The sequence below is a fragment of the Oratosquilla oratoria genome, chromosome 19 (assembly GCF_046742065.1).
Source record: "Oratosquilla oratoria isolate Oo_2021 chromosome 19, ASM4674206v1, whole genome shotgun sequence".
Classification (NCBI taxonomy): Eukaryota; Metazoa; Arthropoda; class Malacostraca; order Stomatopoda; family Squillidae; genus Oratosquilla; species Oratosquilla oratoria.
This window is the reverse complement of record NC_134795.1, coordinates 32078195-32103194: the sequence shown is the minus strand read 5'-3', so window position 1 is coordinate 32103194 and position 25000 is coordinate 32078195. Positions and strand designations below refer to the sequence as shown.

General features: G+C 41.2%; 1 protein-coding gene across 1 annotated transcript in view; it reads right to left on the bottom strand.

The window, feature by feature from the left end:
• The window catches only part of nrm (neuromusculin), a 130761-nt gene that overhangs the window by 53723 nt on the left and 52038 nt on the right, over nt 1–25000 (bottom strand). The window contains exons 10-12 of the mRNA XM_076202836.1: nt 20896–21044; nt 17761–17994; nt 15178–15394 (exon numbers count right to left, since the gene is read on the bottom strand). Of these exons, the coding sequence (XP_076058951.1) occupies nt 15178–15394; nt 17761–17994; nt 20896–21044 (600 nt within the window). The remainder of the gene's footprint in view (nt 1–15177; nt 15395–17760; nt 17995–20895; nt 21045–25000) is intronic.

The following is a 25000-nucleotide window of genomic DNA, read 5'->3' as shown; positions in this document are numbered from 1 at the left end:
GTGTGTGTGTGTGTGTGTGTGTCTGAAAAAGTACAAGTACTTACACCAGCAGGAGCAACAACGTTAACAATATAATACTACTATTACAACAGTAATACCTGTTGCAATCAAGACAGACAGCGAGAGTGAGACGTCACAATGAACGTCACAGCACGTTACTCTACCAGACGAGGGTAACGTTCGCTGGCCAGCACCATGCACGCGAACGCGCGCGCACATTTTAGGAGTAATGTGATGTTGGATCTCCAGCAAGAAAATGACCTTCCCACGATAATGAGGGAGACCGACCTCACAACCAGGTCAAACGCCCAGCAGTCAGCTCCACGAGTTAACTTCCACAAGGCAACCGTTAAGACTACCATACGAACGATATTTCTTCTGTATATATTTTTTCCTTCTTGTTCTATTTCATTTATGCCATGTTTTCCTACTGTTCTAGGTTAAGTATATTAACTGTAATTAGCAAAATATTGAGTATATCACTCAATTAGTTCCACACCAATTTCGGCTTCTTGTGTACAAATGCTACTTGTAAATGAATGAAGTGTCAACCGACACCAAACCCTTCTTCGACACAGCTCAATGCTCAGTGGAGAGATTGAGATTCACCACGGGCTCGAACGGGCACACAGTCTCCTCTCTGCTATCCACGCAGAATAAAGTCCATAAAACTCATCACTGTTTACATTCGAAAACCCGCTACTCGATGGTCGCGTGCTTACCAAACTCTTTACCTCTAAGCCTCCACACAGAAGAACGAGAACTGCCTGGGAGGTGATCTCACCTAGTACACCACATTGTATTGCTCTTTTGTGTATATAAAGGAGGATTAACTGCCTCTCCATTGTAACCCCTGAGGACGATCCCCGGACAGGGTTCGAAACGTCGGGATTAAATTACCTGTTTCTGAGTCCAGTGTATTTAATTTTTCCAGCATCGTTCCTGGACTTTTTTCGTACACACACGTACACACGTACACACACACACACACACACACACACACACACATATATATATATATATACATATACATATTAAGATGATATGGTTTAACGTCACAAACTCCCCCATATAAGGAGGCTAGGACGGTGCCCCTCATAGAGGACTTTGTAGCGTTGAATTTAATGAATCATGCCCTTGGTTCAACTTCGCCGGTGGCAGAGCTCGAACCGCCATCACCTCGAACTTCGCCTTAAGTAACGATCCCCTAGACCGCTCAGCGCGAAGAAATAGTGGGAAATAAAATAGACGGAAGACAAAACGTTTTCGTTTATTAAAACCTCTTCAGGCTCCGCGCCTCCTGGCGTACACTTCTCGCCTTCTTTCTCTAACAAAGTCCAGTAACGTCTCGAGTTTGTTGACGTTCGTCCCGAGGCATAATGTGTGTTTCTAGAGCTATGTGTCTAAAACCACCGGCTAGCTTGGCCTGTCGTGGCCCCTACAGACGTCGTTAACATTACCCAGGGGTAAGGTAAGGGTGGAGCACTACTGCCTAGTTCCATATTTTGCTTTTTTTTTAATATTCTTACAATTAAAAAGAATTACAGCATTGGCTTCGGTCTCATTTCACAGTTCGAATCCAGTGACTACCTGCTACCTTCATCCTGGCACTCCAAGCACACAGTGCAATGGTGACGGGTTCTGTCACAGCTTAGTGCCTCCTGGCGTAAGACCCTCGAATGTTCTTTTTATACAAAAAAAATCATTTAAAACGCAGGAGTCATATGAAGATATACAATGCGATTTCCACACTTGCGGAGGGGAGGATCTTGTTTCATAATGCACTTTGAATTAAATTCTGAAAGTCGTTAAAAACCGTTAAAACCCGTTAAAATCGTCAAAAGCTCGGATTGCTCCTTTGGATGTGTACAAAAGATTCCCTTTTCTTTTCTGTGTTTAAGCCGTGGCTACTGCTAATTTGTGTATGTGTGTGTGTGTGTGCGTGTGTCTGTGTATGTATGTTTACCGAAAAAGAGCATACAGGATATGAGCAACACTCGTGTGGTTCTGTACCTCTGAACTACCATACCTGAGTGTGCGCGCGCGCGCGCGCGCGTGTGTGTGTGTGTGTGTGTGTGTGTGTGTGTGTGTGTGTGTGTGTGTGTGTGTGTGTGTGTGTGTGACCACTTCCTCTTCAGACTCGATAAAATATTTTCACGTAAACACGGATCCAGCACCGTCGTGGGTACAAAAATACACTCTTCTTTGGGTCCGATATGCAAATAAATCTAATGAATCACAGCAAAACTTTAGCTCACTCGTTTTAAGTAAATTTATTTACTTTTTAAGTTCAGGGCTTTGACAGCAGTGGATTGCGCGCTGACGACAGTGACTGGGCATCATCAAGAAAAGTAAACAAAACAGGAAGAGATCATGACACACTGCTTCAAGAAATAAAGTCAATAGGAGACTGCAACGGGTAGTGAGAAGCCTACACCAGAAGGCGCTGAGTATCTGCGGCCGAAGCCGTCGCCTGTGCTCTATGCGCTTGGACTGCTGAACCAGGTCGCAGTCACTGCTGAGGATCAGAGTATTACAGGATTCGAACCCACAAGTAAGCGAATTCGAGACTGGCACACTTTCGGTTACGCTACCAACGCACACTACGAACGTGCGTGTACGTGTGTGCGTGTGTGTGCGTGCGTGTGTGTGTGTGTGTGTGTGTGTGTGTGTGTGTGTGTGTGTGTGTGTGTGTGTGTGTGTGTGTGTCTTCTTCACCCACTTTCTCTTCTAGTTTGTCAAAAAGTATTATGGGGACGACAGGTTGTAATGGACATGGAACTGTCTTTTGTAAGCCTTATGGTCTTAGGCAGTCTCCTTCATTCTTATGCATCACCGAAATCAAAACAATGAGAATACTTTATCCTAGACCTTGAAGAGGAAAGAAAAAAATATAATGAAAACTACGATAATGAAAATTCTTAAAGAGTTTCAATAGGTAAGAAAAGAGTAAATGAAAGAAAAAAACAAAATTGAAGATAAAATTCTGATAGCCTTAAATATGTAATGAAAGCCTAAATATTAAAGAAAACAGTAACCGCATATTTAGTCTATGATCTAAAAGAAGTAAAGAAAACAAAGAATAAATGTATAAATGCAAAATTGGCGAGAATACACAAATAAAAATCACGAAGAGATAAAGGGAAATGAAATAAAGAGGGGAGGAATATGGTACGACTAAAAAGAGAAATAAAGAGGAGAGACGAGGAAAGAGAATATGGCAAAGGAGAGAAAAATAAAGGGAAGAAGCGAGAGAGATATCAATGAATACACAGGAAGAGAAGAATGAAAGAATAAGGATGGAAGGATGATGGACGAAAGAGGGGGAGAAAGGAAACTGAGAAGGACGAAGAAGAACAATGTAAAGAACTGCTGGAGACGGACTGGGAAGGACAGGAAGGACCCGACTGACAGAAAGACCAGACTGACAGAAGGACGTGACCGACAGAATCACTCGACTAACAAAAGGACACGACTAAGAAAAAGGACCCGGATGACAGAAGGACCCGACCGACAGGAGGACCCGACCGACGGAAGGACCCGATTGACGGGAGGACCCGACTGACGGGAGGACCCGACTGACGGGAGGACCCGACTGACGGGAGGACCCGACTGACGGGAGGACCCGACTGACGGGAGTACCCGACTGACGGGAAGACCCGACTGACGGGAGGACCCGACTGACGGGAGGACTCAACTGACAGAAGCACCCAACTAACAAGAGGACACGATTGACAGAGGGACTCGAGTGACAGAAGGACCCCACTGACAGAAGAACTAAACTGACTTTAGGACTCGACTGACGGGAGGGCTGAGGAAGGTTTAGGTGAAGGGAAAGGGGACTACTGGAAGGTTCTGAAGAATGACGGAGATGGTTTAGGAAGGACTCAGGGTCCAAGAAAGGACTATGGAAGGAATGCAGGAATTAACATTTCGGCACCTGCTCTTCTATCTTTGGAGACAAGATCGCGCCGAAGGAGTGAAGTCGTAGAGGTGGTGGTAAAGGAAAGACTTTGAAAAATGGGACTATATATAAATATATATATATATATATATATATATATATATATATATATATATATATATATATATATATATTTTTTAGTCTCCAATCATAAAAAAATGTTGCGCGAGTCTGGTCAGTAGGGGGTGTCACTGAAGTGTCTAAGTTGTGATTGCGTAATTTTATTATACAGTCTATAGAAGGTAAAAAAAAGGAAAAATAAATGTGAGGAGGAAATGTTTTATCATTATTTGTATTAGTATCATTATTAATATCATCATTACACACACACACACACACACATATATATATATAATATATATCTCAAATTATGTTTATTCTTGTACTCATCATAATTCTTTTACTGTCTGGACCTCAACTATCACCTTTCGAATCCATCTCATTTGTCTATCACTGTGTTTGAAGAGCTAAATGTCCTTTTCAGAATTTCTTGTGTGCACACGTGAGTACGCTGATTCTCGTGGACACTAACACGCGTCCATATGTGCCGCCAGACGATTTTATTCATCTCCGATGAAATATTGGAATCCGTCCTCTCCCCCTTCCCGTCCTCTCTCTCCGTCCTTTTTCTTCTCATTTCCATTCGTACAATTGTTCATAACAGACACATTCCTAACCAGAGAATTCATGTGAAGCTTCACGGAACACAAAAGAGATCATGCTTTCTCTTAGATTGTCTACAGAAAGGATGTAATTGATTAGAAAATTCACTATGAGCACTAACTTTAGAATTTGAATTGTTTATCATCTTTTCAATAGCAATTAATTTGCAAAACACACTAATCTAGAGTATTTATCCTATTGGATATATAATCATCCATATTATATATGGGTTTTTGCTCAGCAGTCAACATTTCATATGGCAGAGTTTTGTCCTCCCCAAAAATTATAAAATGAGGTGTATCACCAGTTGCTACATTAATTTGATTGTTCAGGGTACACTTAACACAAGGAATCCAAGTATCCCAAGTTACACTATGAGGACTTATTAGGGTTCTAAGACATATAATTATCTTTTTGTTTAACCTTTCTACTACTCCATTACTTTGGGGATGGTGAATGAGTATATTGACTTTCTTGATGTGGAATACACTACATAAATTTTCCAAGATTTTGTTATTAAATTCTGTCCCATTATCTGAAACTAAGATGTTAGGTGTAGTAAAGTTACAGATTATCTGATCATAGATTACGGAAGCAATAGTTTCAGCTTTCTTATTGATAATGGGTTGTAATATACAAAATCTTGAAAAATAATCAATAGCAACAAATAGGTATTTAAAGCCGTTCTCGGACATAGGTAATTCTAATGTATCCATGTGAACTCTTCCCAAGGTTTCTGTGGAATGGGATAGGTGAGTATAGGAGCCGGTTTTGGTGTATTTCCCTTCACCTTTACACATTTTACACACTTTTCTATATAATCATATATAGTTTTCTTCATACCTAGCCAAAAGTATTTAAGTTGTGCTTGTCTATAACCTTTATCCTTTCCAGGATGTGAACTACAATCACTATCATGAAGTAACTTCAATATCTCATTTACAAGAGTTTGTGGTATAACCAACTGATTTACTTGACCTCTAGAAATATCTTTCCCATTTACAAATGTTTTCCTATACAAAATTCCATTAATCAAATGAAATTCCCTTTGGTAGCTTTGGAGGATCTCCTCTTGGGTTCATCAAATGCTTGATTATTGAATCACATGTCTCATCATCTCTCTGTTCTCTTATTAGCAATTCTTCATCTAAAGTTACTAATTCTTCTATACTACAAACAAAATTAATCAACCCAGTCCCAGTCATTGGTTGACTAATGTTTCTAGAAAGTGGATCTGCTACATTCCTTCTACCCGGAATATATTCAAATTGAACCTCATAACACTGAAGTATCGCAAACCATCTAGCAAGTCTGCCTCTAAGATTCTTATGCTTAAATAAGTTCTGAATAGCTGTGTGATCAGTCCAAACTCTGATGGGATACCCTAGTATCATATCCCTAAAACTTTCTAAGGAATAAATTACTGCTAAAGTTTCTCTTTCTGTTATAGAATAGTTTCTCTCCGCACTATTACAAAGTCTGGATGTGTAAGCTATGGGTTTCAAAGTTCCATTTCTCTCTTGCATGAGTATGCCTCCTAATCCTATGTCAGACGCATCAGTACAAAGAATGAATTCTTTTTCATAGTCGGGAAAAATTAAAATAGGTGAACTCGTGAGTTTCTCTTTCAACTTGTCAAAAGCTTGCTGTTGTGCAGGTCCCAATATGAACTTTGAGTCCTTTCTTAACAATGAACTTAGTGGATTAGCAATGTCAGCATAACTTTGAATGAATTTTCTATAATATCCTGTTAATCCCAAAAAGCTCCTAACCTTGTCTACATTGGTCGGAACTGGAAAATTCTTGACAGCGTCAACCTTTGAATTTACTGTACTAAGTCCGTGTCTGTCTATCTTATGTCCTAAGTAAATTACACTGTCTTGCAAAAACTTACATTTTTCAAGTTTTACTTTTAACCCTGCTTCTCCTAGTCTTGAGAATATCAAATCTAATTTCTTAAAGTGCTCCACTGCAGTCTGAGAAACTATTAAAATGTCATCTAGAAATACACTGGCAGTGTTTCCTAACAATCCATCTAGAATAGTATTCATTAATCTCATGTAAGTTAATGGACTATTACATAACCCAAATGGCATTCTCTTGAACTCATAATGTCCTGTTGTAGTAGAAAATGCTGTAAACTCTCTTGATTTGATATCTACAGTACTAGAATATCTATTCTCAGTTCCCAAACTTCTCAAAATGTCACCGATAATGGGTAATGGTAACCTGTCACGAATGGTGTGCTTATTCAATTCCCTGTAATCAATAACTTGTCGCATAGTTCAGACTTTGGTACTAAGATCAACGGAAAATTCCACTCACTTTTACTATGTTCAATAATACCCTGTGATCACATTTCAGTGATGAGTTTATCTACTACAGCTAATTTAGAGTGAGGAACTCTGTAGGCTGGTATGTAGATAGGTTGTGTTCCTGGTTTTAACTTAATGTGATGTTTTAAAACAGTTGTTTTGCCTAAGGCGTCCCCCGGCAAAGCAATTGCTTTTTTATGTTTCATAAGCAAAGCAAATAAAGCTTCATCCAACTCAGGGCAATTAGTTGATTGTAATAATTCTTTATATCTATTTCTTAAGTCTATTCCTTCTTGAACTGAACAAATTGATGAAGTTGGTAATTCTATCTCCTCACTATTCTCATTTAAAATCTTAATAGGTTTAGTACACACCTGAATACATCCTATTTGTGTACCTTTCTTTAAAACTATCTCTTTATTCATAGTATTAATTACTAATACTTCTACTCTGTTCTTATTTGACTTATAAATCCCTGAGTCCCACTTCAATCCTTTAATTTTAACTGATTCTGGGACTGTAATTACTTCAGTCTACATTGATTCCTTTAAAACACACTTCAACCTTATTAATTGACATGGGATGTAACAATGTCGACCTTGTTACCCCGCAATCTGCAATTATCAAGGATTCTGTGGTTGATAATTTAGTAATCTCTGGGATTTCCTGAACTTCTGAGTTGGGTTCACAAATTGTTTTACCTTCTGTAGGGTTGGACCGCTCGGTCACGCTAAGATAGAAATGTTATCTAAGGATTCATTGATTCCTGTCACTGGTCTTAAGTCTGGTTGATTTAAGAATGGGATTAACTGTGACTTCACTAAAATTCCTAAGTCAGCAGGACAAATTACCATGTTTTCTTTTCTCATAGTTGCAAATCCTATCAATAAATCTCCTGGAAAAACAGACTCTTCTACCACTATCACTGGTATGTACAAATGTTCATTTGTATATAAGGCAACTTCTAGTTCCACCTTACCTAATGTTTTTAACTGATTTCCAGTTACACCTTGCAATGTGTAACGGATTGGTTCCAACATTTTCACTCCTGGGTTCAACTGGTTTAAAACTTTACTAGTAATTACATTAACTACAGACCCTGTATCAATAAATATTTGAATAGGCTTATTGAACACTTTACCTGCAATGAGAGGTCCTACAGAAGTTTTACCAACAGTAATTATCAGTTTGTCAGTTTCTTTCATCTCCCTTGCATTCCCATATTTAACACAATACCGCCTATCGGTATATATATGGGGAGGTCTGAAATTGTTTATTCTGTGTCTGGGGGTTTTCCTCTTAGCCCTGGGGGTACCCGAAAATTCCGGCACTCATGAGTCCTATGACCTATTCTATTATGATAAATACAGAATGGAGGGTTCCTACATTGATACTCATTGTGACCTTCGTATTTGCAATTTCTGCAAATAATCCCATAAAAACATTCTTGTGCTTTGTGTCCCCATGCATTACAATTAAAACATAGGATTCTGGTATCTCTATCTCTAGATGGACTTCTAGCATGTCGCCTATGTCCTACTTCTGTTTTCTTAAACTCTCTAGAGTTCCTATATTGGCTTTGTTGATTTATAGGCATTACATATGGGTTTATAGTTCTGGTCTCACTGTATCCTTGAAGAAGATAATCTACTTCTCCTAAACTTATATTTGATTTTAGATCCTTGTACAGCCTTTCTGCTGTTAAGTCATCAGAATTCTTTGCCAATAAGCTAAATGTAATCAATTTGATTACCTGTGAGATTTTCATCTTCTCACTAGATCTTTCTATCCAGTCTGAATCTTTCAAGATAGAATTCATGTCTTTTGACCATCTATCTAATCTAGCTAAGTACTCTGTGTCAGTTTCACTTGTCCTAACTTCCTTAATCATTTTTACCAATGACCTAATAGGATCCTGATCACATTTGGACATGAAATGTTTGAGGAAGGCCTTTTTGTAATTATCATATTGATTAATTTCTTCCATTTGCTGGAAGTTAATGACAAACCTGGCCCTTCCATGCTCTGGATCTATATTCTCCTTGAGAATCTCTATCTTACGGTTCTCATTAGTAATGTTTTTACTCACTATAAGAGTGTCTATTAAATTAAGAAATTTGTTTACACCATATGTGTTAGACTCTCCTGTGAATTTTGGAATATTTGTATTTGATGTGTGAATTTCGTGTCTCAACACGTTAGAATTCTGAGGGGTACTCATACTAATACCTTGCTTTATCCTGGCTGCTTGCGATGTCGCTTCGTGATGTCAACTTCTATCTTGACGTCCTTCTACGGCCTTGTCATTCGTCAGCGACGTTGTTCCTCAGCTCCATCACACACTCTGCCTTGAAGACCGCCTTGTAGATGATGATCACCTTGAAAAATCTTGAAGAATGCTTGTTCCAATCGTAGTTTGTAGTTGTTTGTAGTTTGTAGATCCGTAGTCGATCGTCCCGTCACCTCGTCCTTGAACCAATACACTCTTGATTTTGGTTGTCTTGTTCCCGTAGACTTCCTCGCACCAGTTCTTCGTTCGCCAGTTTATCTAGCACCACTTCTCTTCGGAGGTGTTTAACACTCAGTTCATCCCACCGCTGCCACCACTTTCACCTCCCCTTGTAGTCACTGTCACCACTGTCAGACCTCTCCCTCTATTCTGTTAGTAGTCACTTAATTTCCCCTCACGTCTTTTCTTATAAGTTTTCCAGTAGTTTTCCAGTACTTTTAAGTAGTAGGCCCCATGCCTAGTTTCCTTTAGTCTCGCTAGTTTCCAAGTTCAATTGGGCCCCATGCCTAGTTCTTGTCATGCACTTCAAATCAGTCCTAGGGTAAAGAAATTGTACTTTTCTTCTTTCATTGTAATTTGTAATTTCACAGTCTTGTTACACTCGGGATCTCTCTCTCTCGTCTGCCCACATCGTCTCTCGAGATCCCCGTATCCTACGCTAAGCTACCTTCGTCTGACGTCACTAATTTTTCTAATCCAATCTCCTCTGACTTCTCAAATAAATGTCACTCCTTATGGGCGTGACTTTGAATTCATGCACCAATAGTTTTTCCTCCTCCACCTTGCTCCAATCCGGAAAGCCATTGCAATGCCACTAGCAATATCGTTTACCTCAGCATTAGTCAAACGAAGGTAACCTGCGCTTACAGAGTTTTGATTACATCATCGATTCTAAAACAGTCACCTCCGTCGGTGTTTACATAGACATAACGTCGCCGTCGATGTTATCAAACAGCAGGCGAGCAGGCGTCGAGTCTGAATTATTGACTCAGCATTCTAATGCCCTAGTGTTTCCCATGCTCATTTCCCTTCGTACAACTACCGGCCTCTAATACCACTCTTTTTATCGAGTTTTTCTTCTTTGTCACCTTTTATTTGGTCGATTTTCTGTATTTCTCGTTCTTTCGCTTGTTTCCATTTTATTTTCCTCTCTCTCTCTCTCTCTGTCTTTCACTTATTTTCTTTTTATTTTCATTCCTGCCATGCTGGTTTCTGACTCAATTCTCTTGTCTCTCATATTTCTATCATTTTTATATTTTTCTTCCTTCGTGTTTCTCTCTCTCCCTCTCTCTCTCTCTCTCTCTCTCTCTATTAACTCCATTCTTCCCACTTTCTTTTCTTTGTTTCTCTCGTTTTCTCTCGCCGTTCCTTTTATTCCCCATTTTCTCTCGCCACCAAAGATTTCACGACTCTCTTCTCCCTTTTTCTCGTCAGTCTGTCAATCTTTTCCTCCTGCATTTATCCCTTTTCTCTTCCTGCTCTCTCTCTCTCTCTCTCTCTCTCTCTCTCTTTCTCTCTCTCCGTCTCAGATGCCTTACACGATTTTAATCTCTTTATATTTCTCATTACATTTCTTCCTTCCAAATGTATTTGACTTGGATAACAACAAAATAATAATAATTAATAATACATACATAAATACATATGCCAATGGCTATTTCCACCTTACAAGGGAAGTAGCCAAAAAAAAAGGCATAAATCCACTCCCACCCATTCCATCCCCACATACTCATCTCCTATTCACTCCCCTCACTCCCTCTTGGCTCCTCCTGGATGACGGGTCATCTCTGCATCTTGCCCACTGACCTGGGTCAGAAGCAGTGTCGCAAGACACAGCACACCCACAGCAAGGCCACTTCATTTAATCGGCGCGCCCTCCACCTCCGCCCCCACATGTAGAAAAAGAGAAGACGGGGAGAAATCCCTTCGGACTGCGTCAAAATATATTTCACACATACTTTCTCACCCCCCATCCCCCACCCACTCCCTTCCATGCATCTCGGCATTATCCATACACAACCATTCTCCATTCACCCCTATCTTCTGTCTTCTCTCTTCCTTCCTCAACAGACATTCCCCTCTTTCCCAATGCCCCTTTTACCCCAATTTCAACCAGAGCATCCAAAAATATATATAATAATAGAAAAAATAAAATAAAATAAAAAGAGGTGCCGGGTGGGGCGTGCAAATAAAATAAATACAATTACATATTGACAAAAATGACAACATTCCGTTAATCTCAAATTATAATTTATTACAAAGAACACGGTATAACAGTAAAGTCAAGGTCTTAATATACAATACTATATTACGATCTATCCTTATCTACAAGATATAAGCTTTCTCCTCACTCTCTCTGTCACCCTTATTTGCTCCTGTCTCACGTTTTCTTTGTACACCACATATGAAAATTATATTTTGCTTCCTATTTTATTCCTCCTCCCACCTTTCCTTCTTTTTTTTTTTTTTTTGCTATTAATTCTCTTCCTCGCCGCACTCCTTTTCTCTTTCCTCCCCCTCCCTCTTTGACTAGCCCTTCAACCTCTCTTCCTCTCTCTCTCTCTCTCTCTCTCTCTCTCTCTCTCTCTCTCTCTCTCTCTCTCTCTCTCTCTCTCTCTCTCTCTGGATGGATGGATGGATGGAAGTGAACTCTTCTTTTTTTCTCTCTTTCCTCCCCCTCCCCCTCCCTCTTTGACTAGCCCTTCGACCTCTCTCTCTCTCTCCTTCTCTGGATAGAAGTGAACTCTTTTTTTCTCTCTTTCCTCTCCCTTTCTCTTTCACAATCTCTTAAGCATTTCTCTTTCACTCTACATATAAGTGAATATCTCTCCCCCTCCCCTGTTTCTTAGCTGCATAAAATCATCCCTATAACACACACACACACACACACACACACACACACACACACACACACACACACACACACACACACACACACACCTAAAATGTGTGTGCGTCTGTGTGTGAGAGAGGAAGAGGAAGAGAGAGACCGGAAGAGAGGGGAAAAGAGAAAAAGAGAAAGAGACAGAGGGGGAGAGAGGGAAGGAGAAACAGAGAGGGAGGAAGAGATAAAGAGAGAGAGACAGAGAGGAAGAGTAGGGAGGGAGGGAGACAGGGGAGGAGAGAGAGAGGGATGCAGGGAGAGAGAGAGAGAGAGAAAGAGATGGAGAAAGACGGAGGAAGAGGCAGAGACGGAGGAAGAGAGAGGGAGAGACGGAGGGAGAGAGAGAGAGAGAGAGAGAGAGAGAGAGAGAGAGAGAGAGAGAGAGAGAGAGAGAGAGAGAGAGAGAGAGAGAGAGAGAACTCGATGTAACAATTACTATTAAAACTACTGCCTAACAAGATTTATACCAAACAACGAAAGATGTATATATTTCTACATTTCTGGTACACAGTGGGTCAGTTCATTGTGTCCGAAATATTGCACACTTGCACGCCCGAGGCATTTCCGGTATCCGGCAACACTTGAGCAATTGCGAGCAATCAAATCCGCCTCACCTCTGTGCTATTACTTCAATTTCCATTTATATTTCTACAAATATTTATGTGTACGCACGTGCACACACACACACACACACACACACACGCACATTATATATATACATATATATATATATATATATATAATATATGAATATATATATATACTCGTGTGTGCGTGTGTGTGTGTAGGTTTGTGTGTAATCTTAGGATCCACTCCATGATGGGCTCCAATACCCTAAGGACACTTTAAAATCCCTGGAAATAAAATCACAGCTCCTGGGGCACTGCAATGTCCCTTGGGGCAGACCCTTGGTCGATCGAGCCAATTACCTCGCCAGCCTTTCCTTGTTCAACCATTTCGCTTTTACGCTTCATAAAGCCTTTCTTTGACAGACCGCTCTCTCTAGGTCTCGTTTCCATGTTTCGTGCCTGCCCTTTCATCTCCTCCTCCTCCTCCTCCTCCTCCCACTTCTCCCTCTCCTCCACATATTTTCTTTTTCACACCTTCGTTTTCTTTCTTTGTTATTTCCCAATCTTATTTCCTTTTCTCAAACTATATATCATATATATATCTCTCTCTCACACACACACACACACACACACACACACACACACACACACACACACACACACACACACACACACACACACACACACACACAAACAGAAACGTCAACTGCAGACCGTGACCCGGTCAACTCAATTCATCTGGAAGTATCTGTACTCCCCTCCCCTTGCCCCCCTTTGCCTCCCCACTAACTCCAACCTCCCCCCCCCCCTGGCCCCCGGCCCCCGATATCGTGAAACCAGATCGTGGACAGCAGCGGGACTGCACGAAAGACCATTTCAGAACACACCCTCCTCGCTCTCTCTATCGCCCCTTTTCTCTCTTTTATCATCCTCTCTCTCTCTCTCTTTCTCTACCAACCCCTCCCTTTTCTTTTTATCTTTCCCCTCTCCCTTTCGCTTCCCTCTATCGCACCTCTCTTTCCCCTCTTCTCTTTATCTTCCCCCTCTCCTTTTCTCTTCTCTCTATAGCACTTCTCTTCCCCTTTTCCCTCTTTATCGCCCCCCTTTTCTTCCCCATGTAATCTTGCTTCTTCTCCCCCTCTTCTCTCTTTATCGGGTCCTTCTCCCCCTCTCCCTTCTTTTCATCACCCTTTCCCAGTTCTCCTCCCCCCTTCCTTTGTTCTCACTATCCTCTTCTTCCTCCTACTCTCCTTTATCTCACTGTTTCTCTAATTCGTTTTCGTGATTCTAAAGCATCTGATCCTTCAAAGGGATGTTCAGCTCCCGTTGAGCTACGATCTCGCCTCATAGGGATTTTTTCCTCCCAAGGGTCGATAATTAATGGTTAACCCCCCCCACACACACACACCCAAGAAAACAACCCACACTTGTATATTAGACATTCCAACATTTCTTCATGGACAGATCTATGGCAAGGCCCGAGATCTGGCCCCGGCTGTTGTTAAGACAGACTTACACCACAAAAAATTCGATTAGAATAGATTTATTTTACTTTTCATCGAAAGAGGGACCTGGCACGCTTTCTTCCAATCTTCTGTAATCTTGCCATTCCCTCCTCCACCTTCGCAAATTCCTTTTTGACGTATCACTACACAGTAAATTGGTCCTTTGTTCAATGCTCAATACTCTTGATTTTTGAAGAGCCATCAAAAGCGCTTTCTTCCGGTCTTCCGGGAAACCTTCATCTTTCCGGCACCTTCCGGAAACCACCCTTTGCCACTTGTAGCTACACATAAAGGCATCAATAGATTTCCTCTTTGCCCTTTGGTGTATGACCTACCCAGACCTCGCCTATCCTGTGTGACGTCAGCTGGTCTTGTAAGGACCCTTGGTCAAAGGACCCCAAAGCCGCGCCCGATATCGGCTCCTCAAGGTCGTGACCTACTCTGTTTATTCTCGAGTGACCTGACTTCTTGACCTCAGAAATTACATTAAGTGAACTGACCTCATGAGTGACCTAACTTCGGAAGTGGCTTGACTTTAGAAATGACCTTAGAAATTACCAGAATTCATATGTGACCTGACAACAAGAGTGACCTGACTTCAGGTCACGACAGACTACCGCCGAGAGATGTTACATAAAAAAAAAATTCGCTGTCTTTCAATCAACCATTAGGACTACCAGAAACCCCTCTCAACCTCGTGCGACTGCAATAACCTCTACCACGCCACTCTTGCAAACTTTTCGGATAAAAGGGAAACTCGAAAATTCTGCAGCAAATTAGAAATTGTGTTATTCATTCAAAAAGTCAATCTGAACCGTCTTACCTGTAAGCAACAAACTGGACGAAATAAAATTGTCCCTTTCCATACCCCCCACCCCCGGAAGACAGAGTAAGAGAAATTGTACCAACGCCCCCTAAAAAGGAAAAAAAGCTCCCCCTAAAAAAAATAACAATAATGACGATAATGATAACGATGACATCACTCACCCAGAACGTCAATCTGGACTGATGTGTTCATTCCTTCGCCCTGGGAGTTGACAGGAACACAGGTGTAGTTGTCCTCAGTTTCCAGGGACGCTGGATTGATGGTCCACGTGGCCGTCGTAACGTCAGGGACCAGATGGGACCCGCGGTACCACCTGAAGGTGGTGGCAGCTGGCCTTCCTGGGTCGTCCAACGAGCAGGTCAGTTCCACTGGTCGGCCCTAAGCGTGTTAAGAGTAGTCGCGAGTTAAAACTGGATTAAAAGAGTGGTAAGAAACTCATGGGTTATATATGGTTAAGATGGCGTATTAGTGGTTAAACGAGAATTGGATAAGAAATTTGGGTTATGGGTAAAGTGAAATAGTAATGGGTTGTATATGTTGTGGGCTAAGAACTGAAAAATGGGCTTAGCAGAGACTAAGGTTACATGAGGGGTTGGGAGGAAGAGAAAGAGGGAATTTGAGGGATGGGAAATTGAGGGAGGGCTTAGGAGGGGGAGAGAGTTTGAGAGAGGAATAGGGAGGAAGGAGGAAGGGAGTTTAGGGGAAAGGTTGGGAGGGGGTGGACGGAGTTGGAGGGAGGGAGTGGAAGGAGTTTGTGGGAGGAGTTGGAAGGGATGAAGGAGGGAGTTGGAAGGAGGAACTGGGAGGGAAGGTAAGGGAGTTTGAGGGAGGAGTTGGGAGGGAGGGAGGGAGAGAGAGGGAGGGAGGGGGAGGGGTGGGGAGGAACACCAATGCAATTTAAATGTGAATCCTCAATAATTACGGTTGCGAAAAAATGCTTTAAACAATCAAACTGACTGAGCCATCTGATGTGGAAGATGAATATGAAAGCATGACCACACACAATGAAGCGACTCGCTCCCAACGTTACTTGTGCAACACACTACGAGTTTGTGTGTAATATATATATATATATATATATATATATATATATATATATATATATATATATATATATATATATATATATACATACATGTGTGTTTGTGTGAGAGAGAGAGAGATAAGGAACACTGATATATTAATGCTTAATAATAACACATATGCCAAGGTTTTTTTTTTCCACTTACAAGGGAGGTAGCCAAAGTCGAAAAGAGTAAACCCATTCCAACCCATTTCGTCCCCACATACTCCTCTCCCATTCACCATTCCTGCCTCCCTATTTTCTTGACTCCTCCTGGAGGACGGGTCATCCCTGCATCTCGCCCACTGCTCTGGGTCAGAAGAAATGCAGCAAGACACAGCACATCCACAGCAAAGCCGCTTCATTTAATCGGCGACCCCCCTCTCTCCGTCCCCTCATTCAGATAAAAAGAAGACGGAGAGAAATCCCTTCGGGCTGTGTCAAAATATCATTCACACATATTACCTAACCCCCCCATTCCCCACCCACTCCCTTCCATGTATCACAGCATCATTTATACATAACCATTCTCTACTCACCCCTATCTTCTGTCTTCTCCCTTCCTCAACGACATCCCCGTCTTTCCCAACGCCCCTTTCACCCCCATCCATCCATCTCATCCTTGGTCGCTCGCCATGTTCACTCCTTCCACCTTTGCCTTCCTCTTTTACTAATCTTTCTTCACTCATTCTTTCCATGTGTACAAACCATCCCAATACTTTTTCATCAATCCTATCTCCCAAGTCCTTTTCCATCCCCGCTCTCCTCCTCACCTCTTCGTTTCTCACTCTATCCAGCCTAGTAACCCCTACCATACCTCTCGGACATTTCACCTCAAACACATTTAAACTCTTTTCCTCTCTTATGTTCCATGTTTCTGCCCCACAAATTGCTGTCGGCACAATCATTCCTTCATGCAATCTCCTCTTAGCATCTATTCCCAAATGTCTATTTCTTATTACACTTTTTTAATCCCCCAAGGCATTCACTTGCTTCTCTCAATCTACATTCTACCTCCACCTCTACTCCTCCCTTCCCAGCCACATTCGCCCTCAAGTATTTAAAGCTATACACTTCCTACAGCCTCTCTCCCTTTTAACACTCGCTTCCAATTTGCTGCCACCCTTGTACATCTCATCACCTTATTTTTACTCGTTTATATATATACCCATATATTTATATATTTACCCATTTATTAATAATAATAATAATAAAGCAACCATTATCAAACCCCCACCCTGAACACATCTATGCATCTATATCAAGACGTCACTAGTTCAAATCAGTAATGTCACACGTACATAAATACGCACGCACGAACACACACATACACACACACACACACACACAAACATACACACACACACACATACACACACACACACACATACACACACACACGAGGCGAGGCGCTGTATGAGGCGGGTGTTTGTTAAGCTCACACGCCTACGGGTCACCCTCTTCTCACAGCCGAAACGTTTAACACGTGTCTGTCTAGACGTCACCCGTCACCTCACAGGCCCCCGTGTACCCCCTGCGGGCGTGACCCCCTTCGCAAGGGAATAAGATTATCTGCCGACAGCAAAATATGCAAAGAAATAAAATTAATATATTTTTTGTATTCTTTACACTTGGACCACCACCCCCAACTCCATTCATGACGTCATAAAGAGAACCTCACCTTGACGACCATGGGGGGCAGATAGGTGACGAAGGCCTCCCCTGGGGGGTAAAGGACGACGAGTTCGGCCTCCTGGCTACGGGGACCCCAGCCGGCTTCGTTCATTCCTTCGCAGGAGTAATTCCCGTGGAAGTCCCTGAAGACGTTCTCGAGGAGGAGCCTGCCAGGGTCGATGTTGCACAGCTCCGAGGCGTACCCGTAGAAGGTGGCGTTGCCGTCGCACTCGGGGAGCTCCTGAAGAGGGTGCAAGAGAAAGCGTTAGTCGAGGAGGACCTTACATGCCTCTTTTTTTTCAATGCTCTATGTGGTATGGGTGTATGGTGGTATGTTTTCAATGAACACGGGGTCAATTCTCCTGGTATACACTGTAAATTTAGTACACTGAATGTACTCAGTTCATGGGTGGTTTTACTTTTAGCCTGAATGTGAGGGATTGCACTACTAACACCAAGCCCAGAGGGAGGGAGCAGACACTGTGTGATTCACCATGGTCTTGGATCACGTGTGGGACTCGTGATCGACAGCTATTTCCCTCCCGAAAGAGAGCTCAGAATTCATATGACCGATCTATGGGTAATGCTGTGACCTTACATGCACACAGAACCCCAACTCCCCGCCTACGAGATTTGGAGTAACGACTCGCAGCGCAGCGATACTGAAATTAATTCAGCCCTGGGTGGGAGGATTCGAACCCGGACCTCCATAGTGGTAGCCGAGAACTCTACCAACCGCGCCACGAGTCGTGTGTGTGTGTGTGTGTGTGTGTGTGTGTGTGTGTGTGTGTGTGTGTGTGTGTGTGTGCGTGTGTGTGTATGTGCGTTTGCACACGCCTTCGTGTCAGGATTATACGTAATGATCTATAAACCTAATATTTGCATACCAGAACATAATAATTAATCATTCTCTCTTCAGTCACCACACTCGCTTGCGTAAATCTAATCAACTCTCAATTGAAGCCTGGGCCAGTGAATTTGCTACAGAAAAATCCACCTCGTGACTTGACAACAGATCTACAGCGCTACACTAGTGTGGAATTGACACTATAACTCGTTCATTTTCTCTTGGCAAATATACATACGGTATAGGACTCAATCCATTTACAATTTTGCCGAAATGCTTATGTCAAGTTGGAGAAAACCCACGGAATGAAATTTCGTTAAAAAAAAAGAAGACATACCAATTATTGATAGCTTCAAGACAATCTCTGTCAGGTTAAACTGAACAGCGGAAAGACCTCTCAGACGACCTGACGTCATCGATGACGTCACGCGGCAGTCACCCGTTGCCACCTTATTTTTCTTTTATTTTTTTCCACAGATCAATAAGGCTAAGCGAAGACTATCTGATCCCATAAATAGGTCACTAAGAGTGTGCGGTGGTTCATAGACAAGGTCACACCGTCTGAGAAGCCGTTAAGGGTGACCTGAGGCGATATGCTTTAACCTCGAAACCTAGCAAGCCATAAACCAATATGTTACTCTCCACAAAAAGGGACGGGGGTGTAGGCCCACGTGTGTGAAAAAATGTACTCATACTCACACATACAGAAACACATACATACAGTGAAAATTAAATGAGCACAGGTTCACCCATCTACGAACTTAAATAGTGACAGATAAGACGATAATGATAAGTTATCAGGAACCAGATGTTTCACATTGAATGCATAGAAGTCAGTAGGTCAAGCAATTAAGTAAAAAATGTAAGCTTAAATAATTATACAGTGTGCGTATACATACATTCATATTATATATATATATATATATATATATATATATATATAATATATATATATATATATATATATATATATATATATATATATATATACTGTATATATATAATCATATGTGCTTGTGCCAAGAACTCTACCTAATAATACCACATCCTGGAACCCTTATTTGCACCCGTGATGTGACCCACTTCAATAAGTTTGTTCTAGTTAACACCAAACTTTCATCAGCTTAATAAAACACTGAGTATGCAAAGTTAAGCTCTATCTAATACCCCTGTACTTATATTATTTTATTTGGATTAGCGGAGAGTCGATTGTATTCAACAAAAATGGGGTGTATTAAAAAAAAACGAATAATAGAAAAAGTAACAGAAAATAAATTAATAAAAAAAAAAGAGGGTGGTGATGTCTGACAGTCACTATTTCGACTATTTCAACCTCAGTTCATCTATTCCCTCCACTACACTACCTCCCCGCGTTCGAATGCATTCACGCGAGTTTCAGGGTGTGGTACCTCTATGTGAACCTAAAAGTACGTGAGTTTTTACGTGACACTGCTACAAGTACGTGATGAAAGGTATACCTTGTAGGACAGCGCAGGATGGCGCTTCTGCAAATAAGAATCAAATATATTCATAAACTAAACAAAAGGAAATAAAAATAATAAATAAATAAAAATGAATGTATACAAAATCAGGGTAATTCACATTCATGGGAGCACATGCTGGCATGCTCCATACCCACAAATTAGCAAATCACACAAAAAATAAATAAAATTAGTCAATATAAACAGCTAAATTAAAATAAATAAGTAATAATTATGTAAGATAAAAATAAATGAGGGAAATGAACAAGGGAAAATCTTAACACATTTAGGATATTAAAGGGTTTAAAAATCAATAAATATACACCAGCATGCAGTAAATCTTCAACAAATCTCTTCAAGACTATACATATATATATACATATATATATATACATATATATATTATATGCAAGACTAGCCTCAGACACGCGTCTATTATTTTCAGCATAAATAATAATAATAACTAAGCAAAATGGGACTAAACATTGAACTTAAATTAACTTTAAATTAACAGGATTCTGGTTTCATGCAAGTATATACAATGAAAGTTAACTTCTACAAATCGTTCTGTAGTCACCGTGATGACACACAAACGAGTAAGCTAAACGTTTTGGTCTAATCACGCTGCCAGCATGATTAAGGTTTGTTCACACACAGCAATTATGACGATTGTGAACCTCCCGGGTAGCGTGCAAAAACACAAACGAGTAAGTATAACAAAACTCATGTTCTAATCACAACACCGAAAGCGCGGCGAAGACCTCTTCATACACAGCAAATTTGACCCGTGTGAACCTCAAACAGATTTGTTTACCTTCAGCAAATCGCCGTCTAGGTACCAGCGCACGCGCGTGAGGTATTCTGGGTTAGCCTTGACGGTTTCACACACAAGGGTGACGTTCAGACGCTCCTCCTCGGACACAGGTTCGCTCGGCTCCATCAGCACCTGAACCTCGGGTCGAACTGCTCAGACGAGGGAGTGGCGACCATGCCAGGATCCAGTGACGCAGCGTGCGGAAGTATATGGAAAGAAACAAAGATATAAATTGATTAATTAAAATACTTTCCAATAAAATTAACCCTTACATGGAAAGAAAATGAATATATAGATTGACTTATCAATGAAAACGATTCCCAATAAATTCAACCCTGATATGAAAAGAAACACAGATATAAACAGCTTAATCTCTGAAAATATTTCCCAATATGATCAACCATTACATGGAAAAAAGGATATACATAAATTGATCAGTTAATTAAAACAATTCGGAATAAAATCTATTCCGTTTAGGACAAGCGTCAGTTTCATGTGTTGACAAAATTAGAGAAATCAGCAACTATCAAATACATAAATCATGTGAGCGGTCACGCGAAAATATATATAATGATAATATATCATTTTAGGATATATAGTGATTAGATTGAATAAAGACATAACAATAACTGAATGACAAAACTCAAATCAGGTTATCATATGGCAAACTGAAAATAAATACAGGATAAACATGTATACATACACACGTACACACGCACGCACACATACACACACACACACACACACACACACACACACACACACGAGTATATATTTTTTCCTTTTTTATTTTTCCATTGCTAAGCTGCCTTCTATTCCGTGGACGGAACAAAAGTACAATACAAAGAATAAATACAAAAATAAAATAATTGTATAACACAGAATCCAACCCAAATTAAATTAAGTACCATGAATTAAGGAGGATAGCTCAAACACGTAACCCTCAGCTGTTCTTCCCAGGCAAATTCTCGGAAACAAATCCCTTGGACAGGATAATGGGCATTACTAATGAAACAAAATAATCTTCCTCCATGAAAAAGAAAAAAAAAATGTGGGTTTTGTATCTTTTTCTTAATCCCCCCAATGTCACCTCTTTAACTTGAATTCAAGTATTCGTGGAAGAATGAACAATTTTTGTTAACTAACGCCTTTCTTATTTATCTATCTATTTACTTACAGTATCTATCTACTTGTTTGTGTGTCTATTCCCTCCTGAATACTTTTATATTAATTTCCAGGAGCAATATGGTACACTTTATAGTCTTTACTCTGACCATCGCAAAGCTATTTAAAACATCAACCTGGTGGTAACTTCCTAGGTTCTGGGTGCCGCCAGGTGATTTTATTCAGCTTTGTTGGTTAGTACATAAGAATAAAGGAAACTGCATGAGACCATAAGACCTACGCTAGGCAGTTCTTTGTCCTAGGACCCTGTGAGGACAGGGTTAGGTAAAGTCATGCTACACACCATTTAGCGTATAATGGATGTGGGCAAAGTCGAGAGCGCGCTAGAGACTCGACCCAAGGACCTTGTCGAGGCATGAAGAGGCCTCGAGTCGACCAAAGACAAATCTACATCGACGCTGCGTCCTTCGTTCTATTCTCGCTCACGTGCCCGACCTCCTTCCCCCTTCCAGGTCTTCCTCCTTGACCTAATCCTCCCCTTTACCTTACCCTCCCCCACCACCACGCATCACACACTCGATTTTAATTGTCTCGTCCTACATCCCCATTTCCTCCTCGATCTCGCCACCATTTCTCCCCTACCCTTCACGTCTCAATGTCGAGGATGACTGAAACAATTTTAACCTTGAGAGATGTGGTTTGTCCCTCACGTGAATAAAATCGTGTGGTGCCTCGTCGTGTATATTTGTGGACACTACTATTTCGATTGTTGTCATGGTAACAGAAGTTAGATGAAAGAAGCAACGGCCATAAAGAGCTGATAGGACAGTTGCATTTGTTTTTTATGAAAAAGTACGATTTTTTTTAACGAAATGCTATTTTCCTTCGTTTCTGACAATTGCTTCGACAGTTTTTTTTCCCCCGTCTCTATCAACTGCTATGACAGTTTTTTCCGTCCTTAGCAACTGCTGCGACAGTTTTCTTTTGTCAGTAAGAACTGTTACGACAGTTCTCCTTTGCCTTTGCCAATCGCTACGACAGTTTTCGTTGTAATTACGAACTGCTGCGACAGTTTTCATCAGTCACTACGAATTGCTATGACAGTTTTCCTCCGTTAATATGAACCGTTACGACAGTTTTCCTTCGTTAATAAGAACTGTTGACAGTTTTCCTACGTCTTTGTTATATTACACCACATGGAACTGCCTAGTGTAGGCTTTATGTTCTCTTGCGGTCTTTTCCATTCTTATGTTCGTTCACGATCCTCGTTCGAATAAAATATTTCATAAAATTGGATATATATATATATATATATATATACACAAGCCGTGGGCTTCGCCAGGTGCTTGGCTGCGCAAACAGCGGCCTATGGCCGCAGCTCTCCGCGGTCTAATCCCTCGTTTTCCCCTTCGGCTTCCGCCTCGGGGCGGAACCCCAACACGGGATCCCCAGCACAAAGAAGAACGCAAAGAAGAACACGAAGTACAATGTGAAGAAGAACGCGAAGAGGAACGCGAGGAAGAAGAACGCGAAGAAGAAGGCGAGGAAGAGCGCGAAGAAAAACGCGAAGAAGAACGCGAGGAAGAAGAAAAAGAAGAAGAACGCGAAGAAGAAGAAGAACGCGAAGAAGAAGAACGCGAAGAAGAACGCGAAGAAGAAGAAGAAGAAGAAGAAGAAGAAGAAGAATACCACCTGACCCCGACTTACGCAAGCGCTTTTTCAAGAATATTTTTAGGACAAAGTGTCACCGTAATACCACCTGTCCCCGACTTCCACAGTGCTTTTTAGAATATATTTATTTAGACTTATATACATATATATATATATATATATATATATGAATTTGAAATGTTTCTTTTCTGAAAATTTCCTTCCATTCCCTCTCTACACCACCTATTCTTCCTCCTCTCCCTCCCTCACTAACCTCTACCTTTCTTAAGCACCCCAGTCCCCACCAACCCCTATCCCTAACATGTGAAGCCTTAAAGCCGGTAATTGCTCTCCCCACCTATGTGCCCCGCCTCCACCCTAATTCGCCTCATTATAAACTCAGGGGCAAAACCAAACCTTTTTGGAGAGAAAAAAAAAAAAAAAAAAAAAACGCCGAAGAAGCTCAGCTACTGACGCCATACATACATACATAAAGAAAAAGAAAATATGAGGATGGGTTGGGGGGGAAGAATCGCTCTAATAATAATTCAATATTTTTAATTCGTCCTCTTTCGCCACTTACCACCTCCAGCTTCCACAGGCAAACCCTAAGGTCGACCCATTTTCTTTGTTTTTATTTTTCGTTCTTCTTTTCTCTTTTCTCCTCTTACAGAGTTCGGCGACGTATATATTAAAGATTAAGACGTCCTCCAACCCCCCAGACGCCTTCTCTCCCCCTTCCCCCCTCCCCCTCCCCCTCCCCCCCCCCAGCCTTCATTATGGATTCTCTTTCACTTATCCCCCACACTTTATTTATTTTTTTTTTCCTTCCTTTGGCTGGAAAGATCATCACGCCACTCCCTTCGATTCCTCTTCATAGACTTCATTTTCCTTTTTCCCTTTTCTTTCCTCTTTCCTCCTCCTCCTCGTGTTTCTTATTCTTCTTCCCTCTTTTCTATTTCTATTTTTTACATATCATCTTAACTCCATCTCCCCATTCACCTTCTCCATTCCTTCTCTCCCTCCTCCTACTCTTCGTCTTCTTTTCTTCTTCTTCTTCTTCCCTCTCATTTATATTTTTCCGTTTTCTCCTTAATCCACCTCTTCATCTTCCTCCAACTCCCCTTCCTCGTCTTTTCCTTTGGTCTTCCTCCTCCTCCTCCTCCTCCTCCTTATCTTCTTTTCTTATTCTTCTTCCATTAAATTTTTCTTTTCTGTATTCTCTTAACTCTACCTCTTCCTCTTCCTCCAACTCCTCTTCTTCCTCTTCTTTTGGTTTTGATGAGGTGCGGTAGGTTGCAAGGATCCCGATTCAGAATCTGGTTTTCAC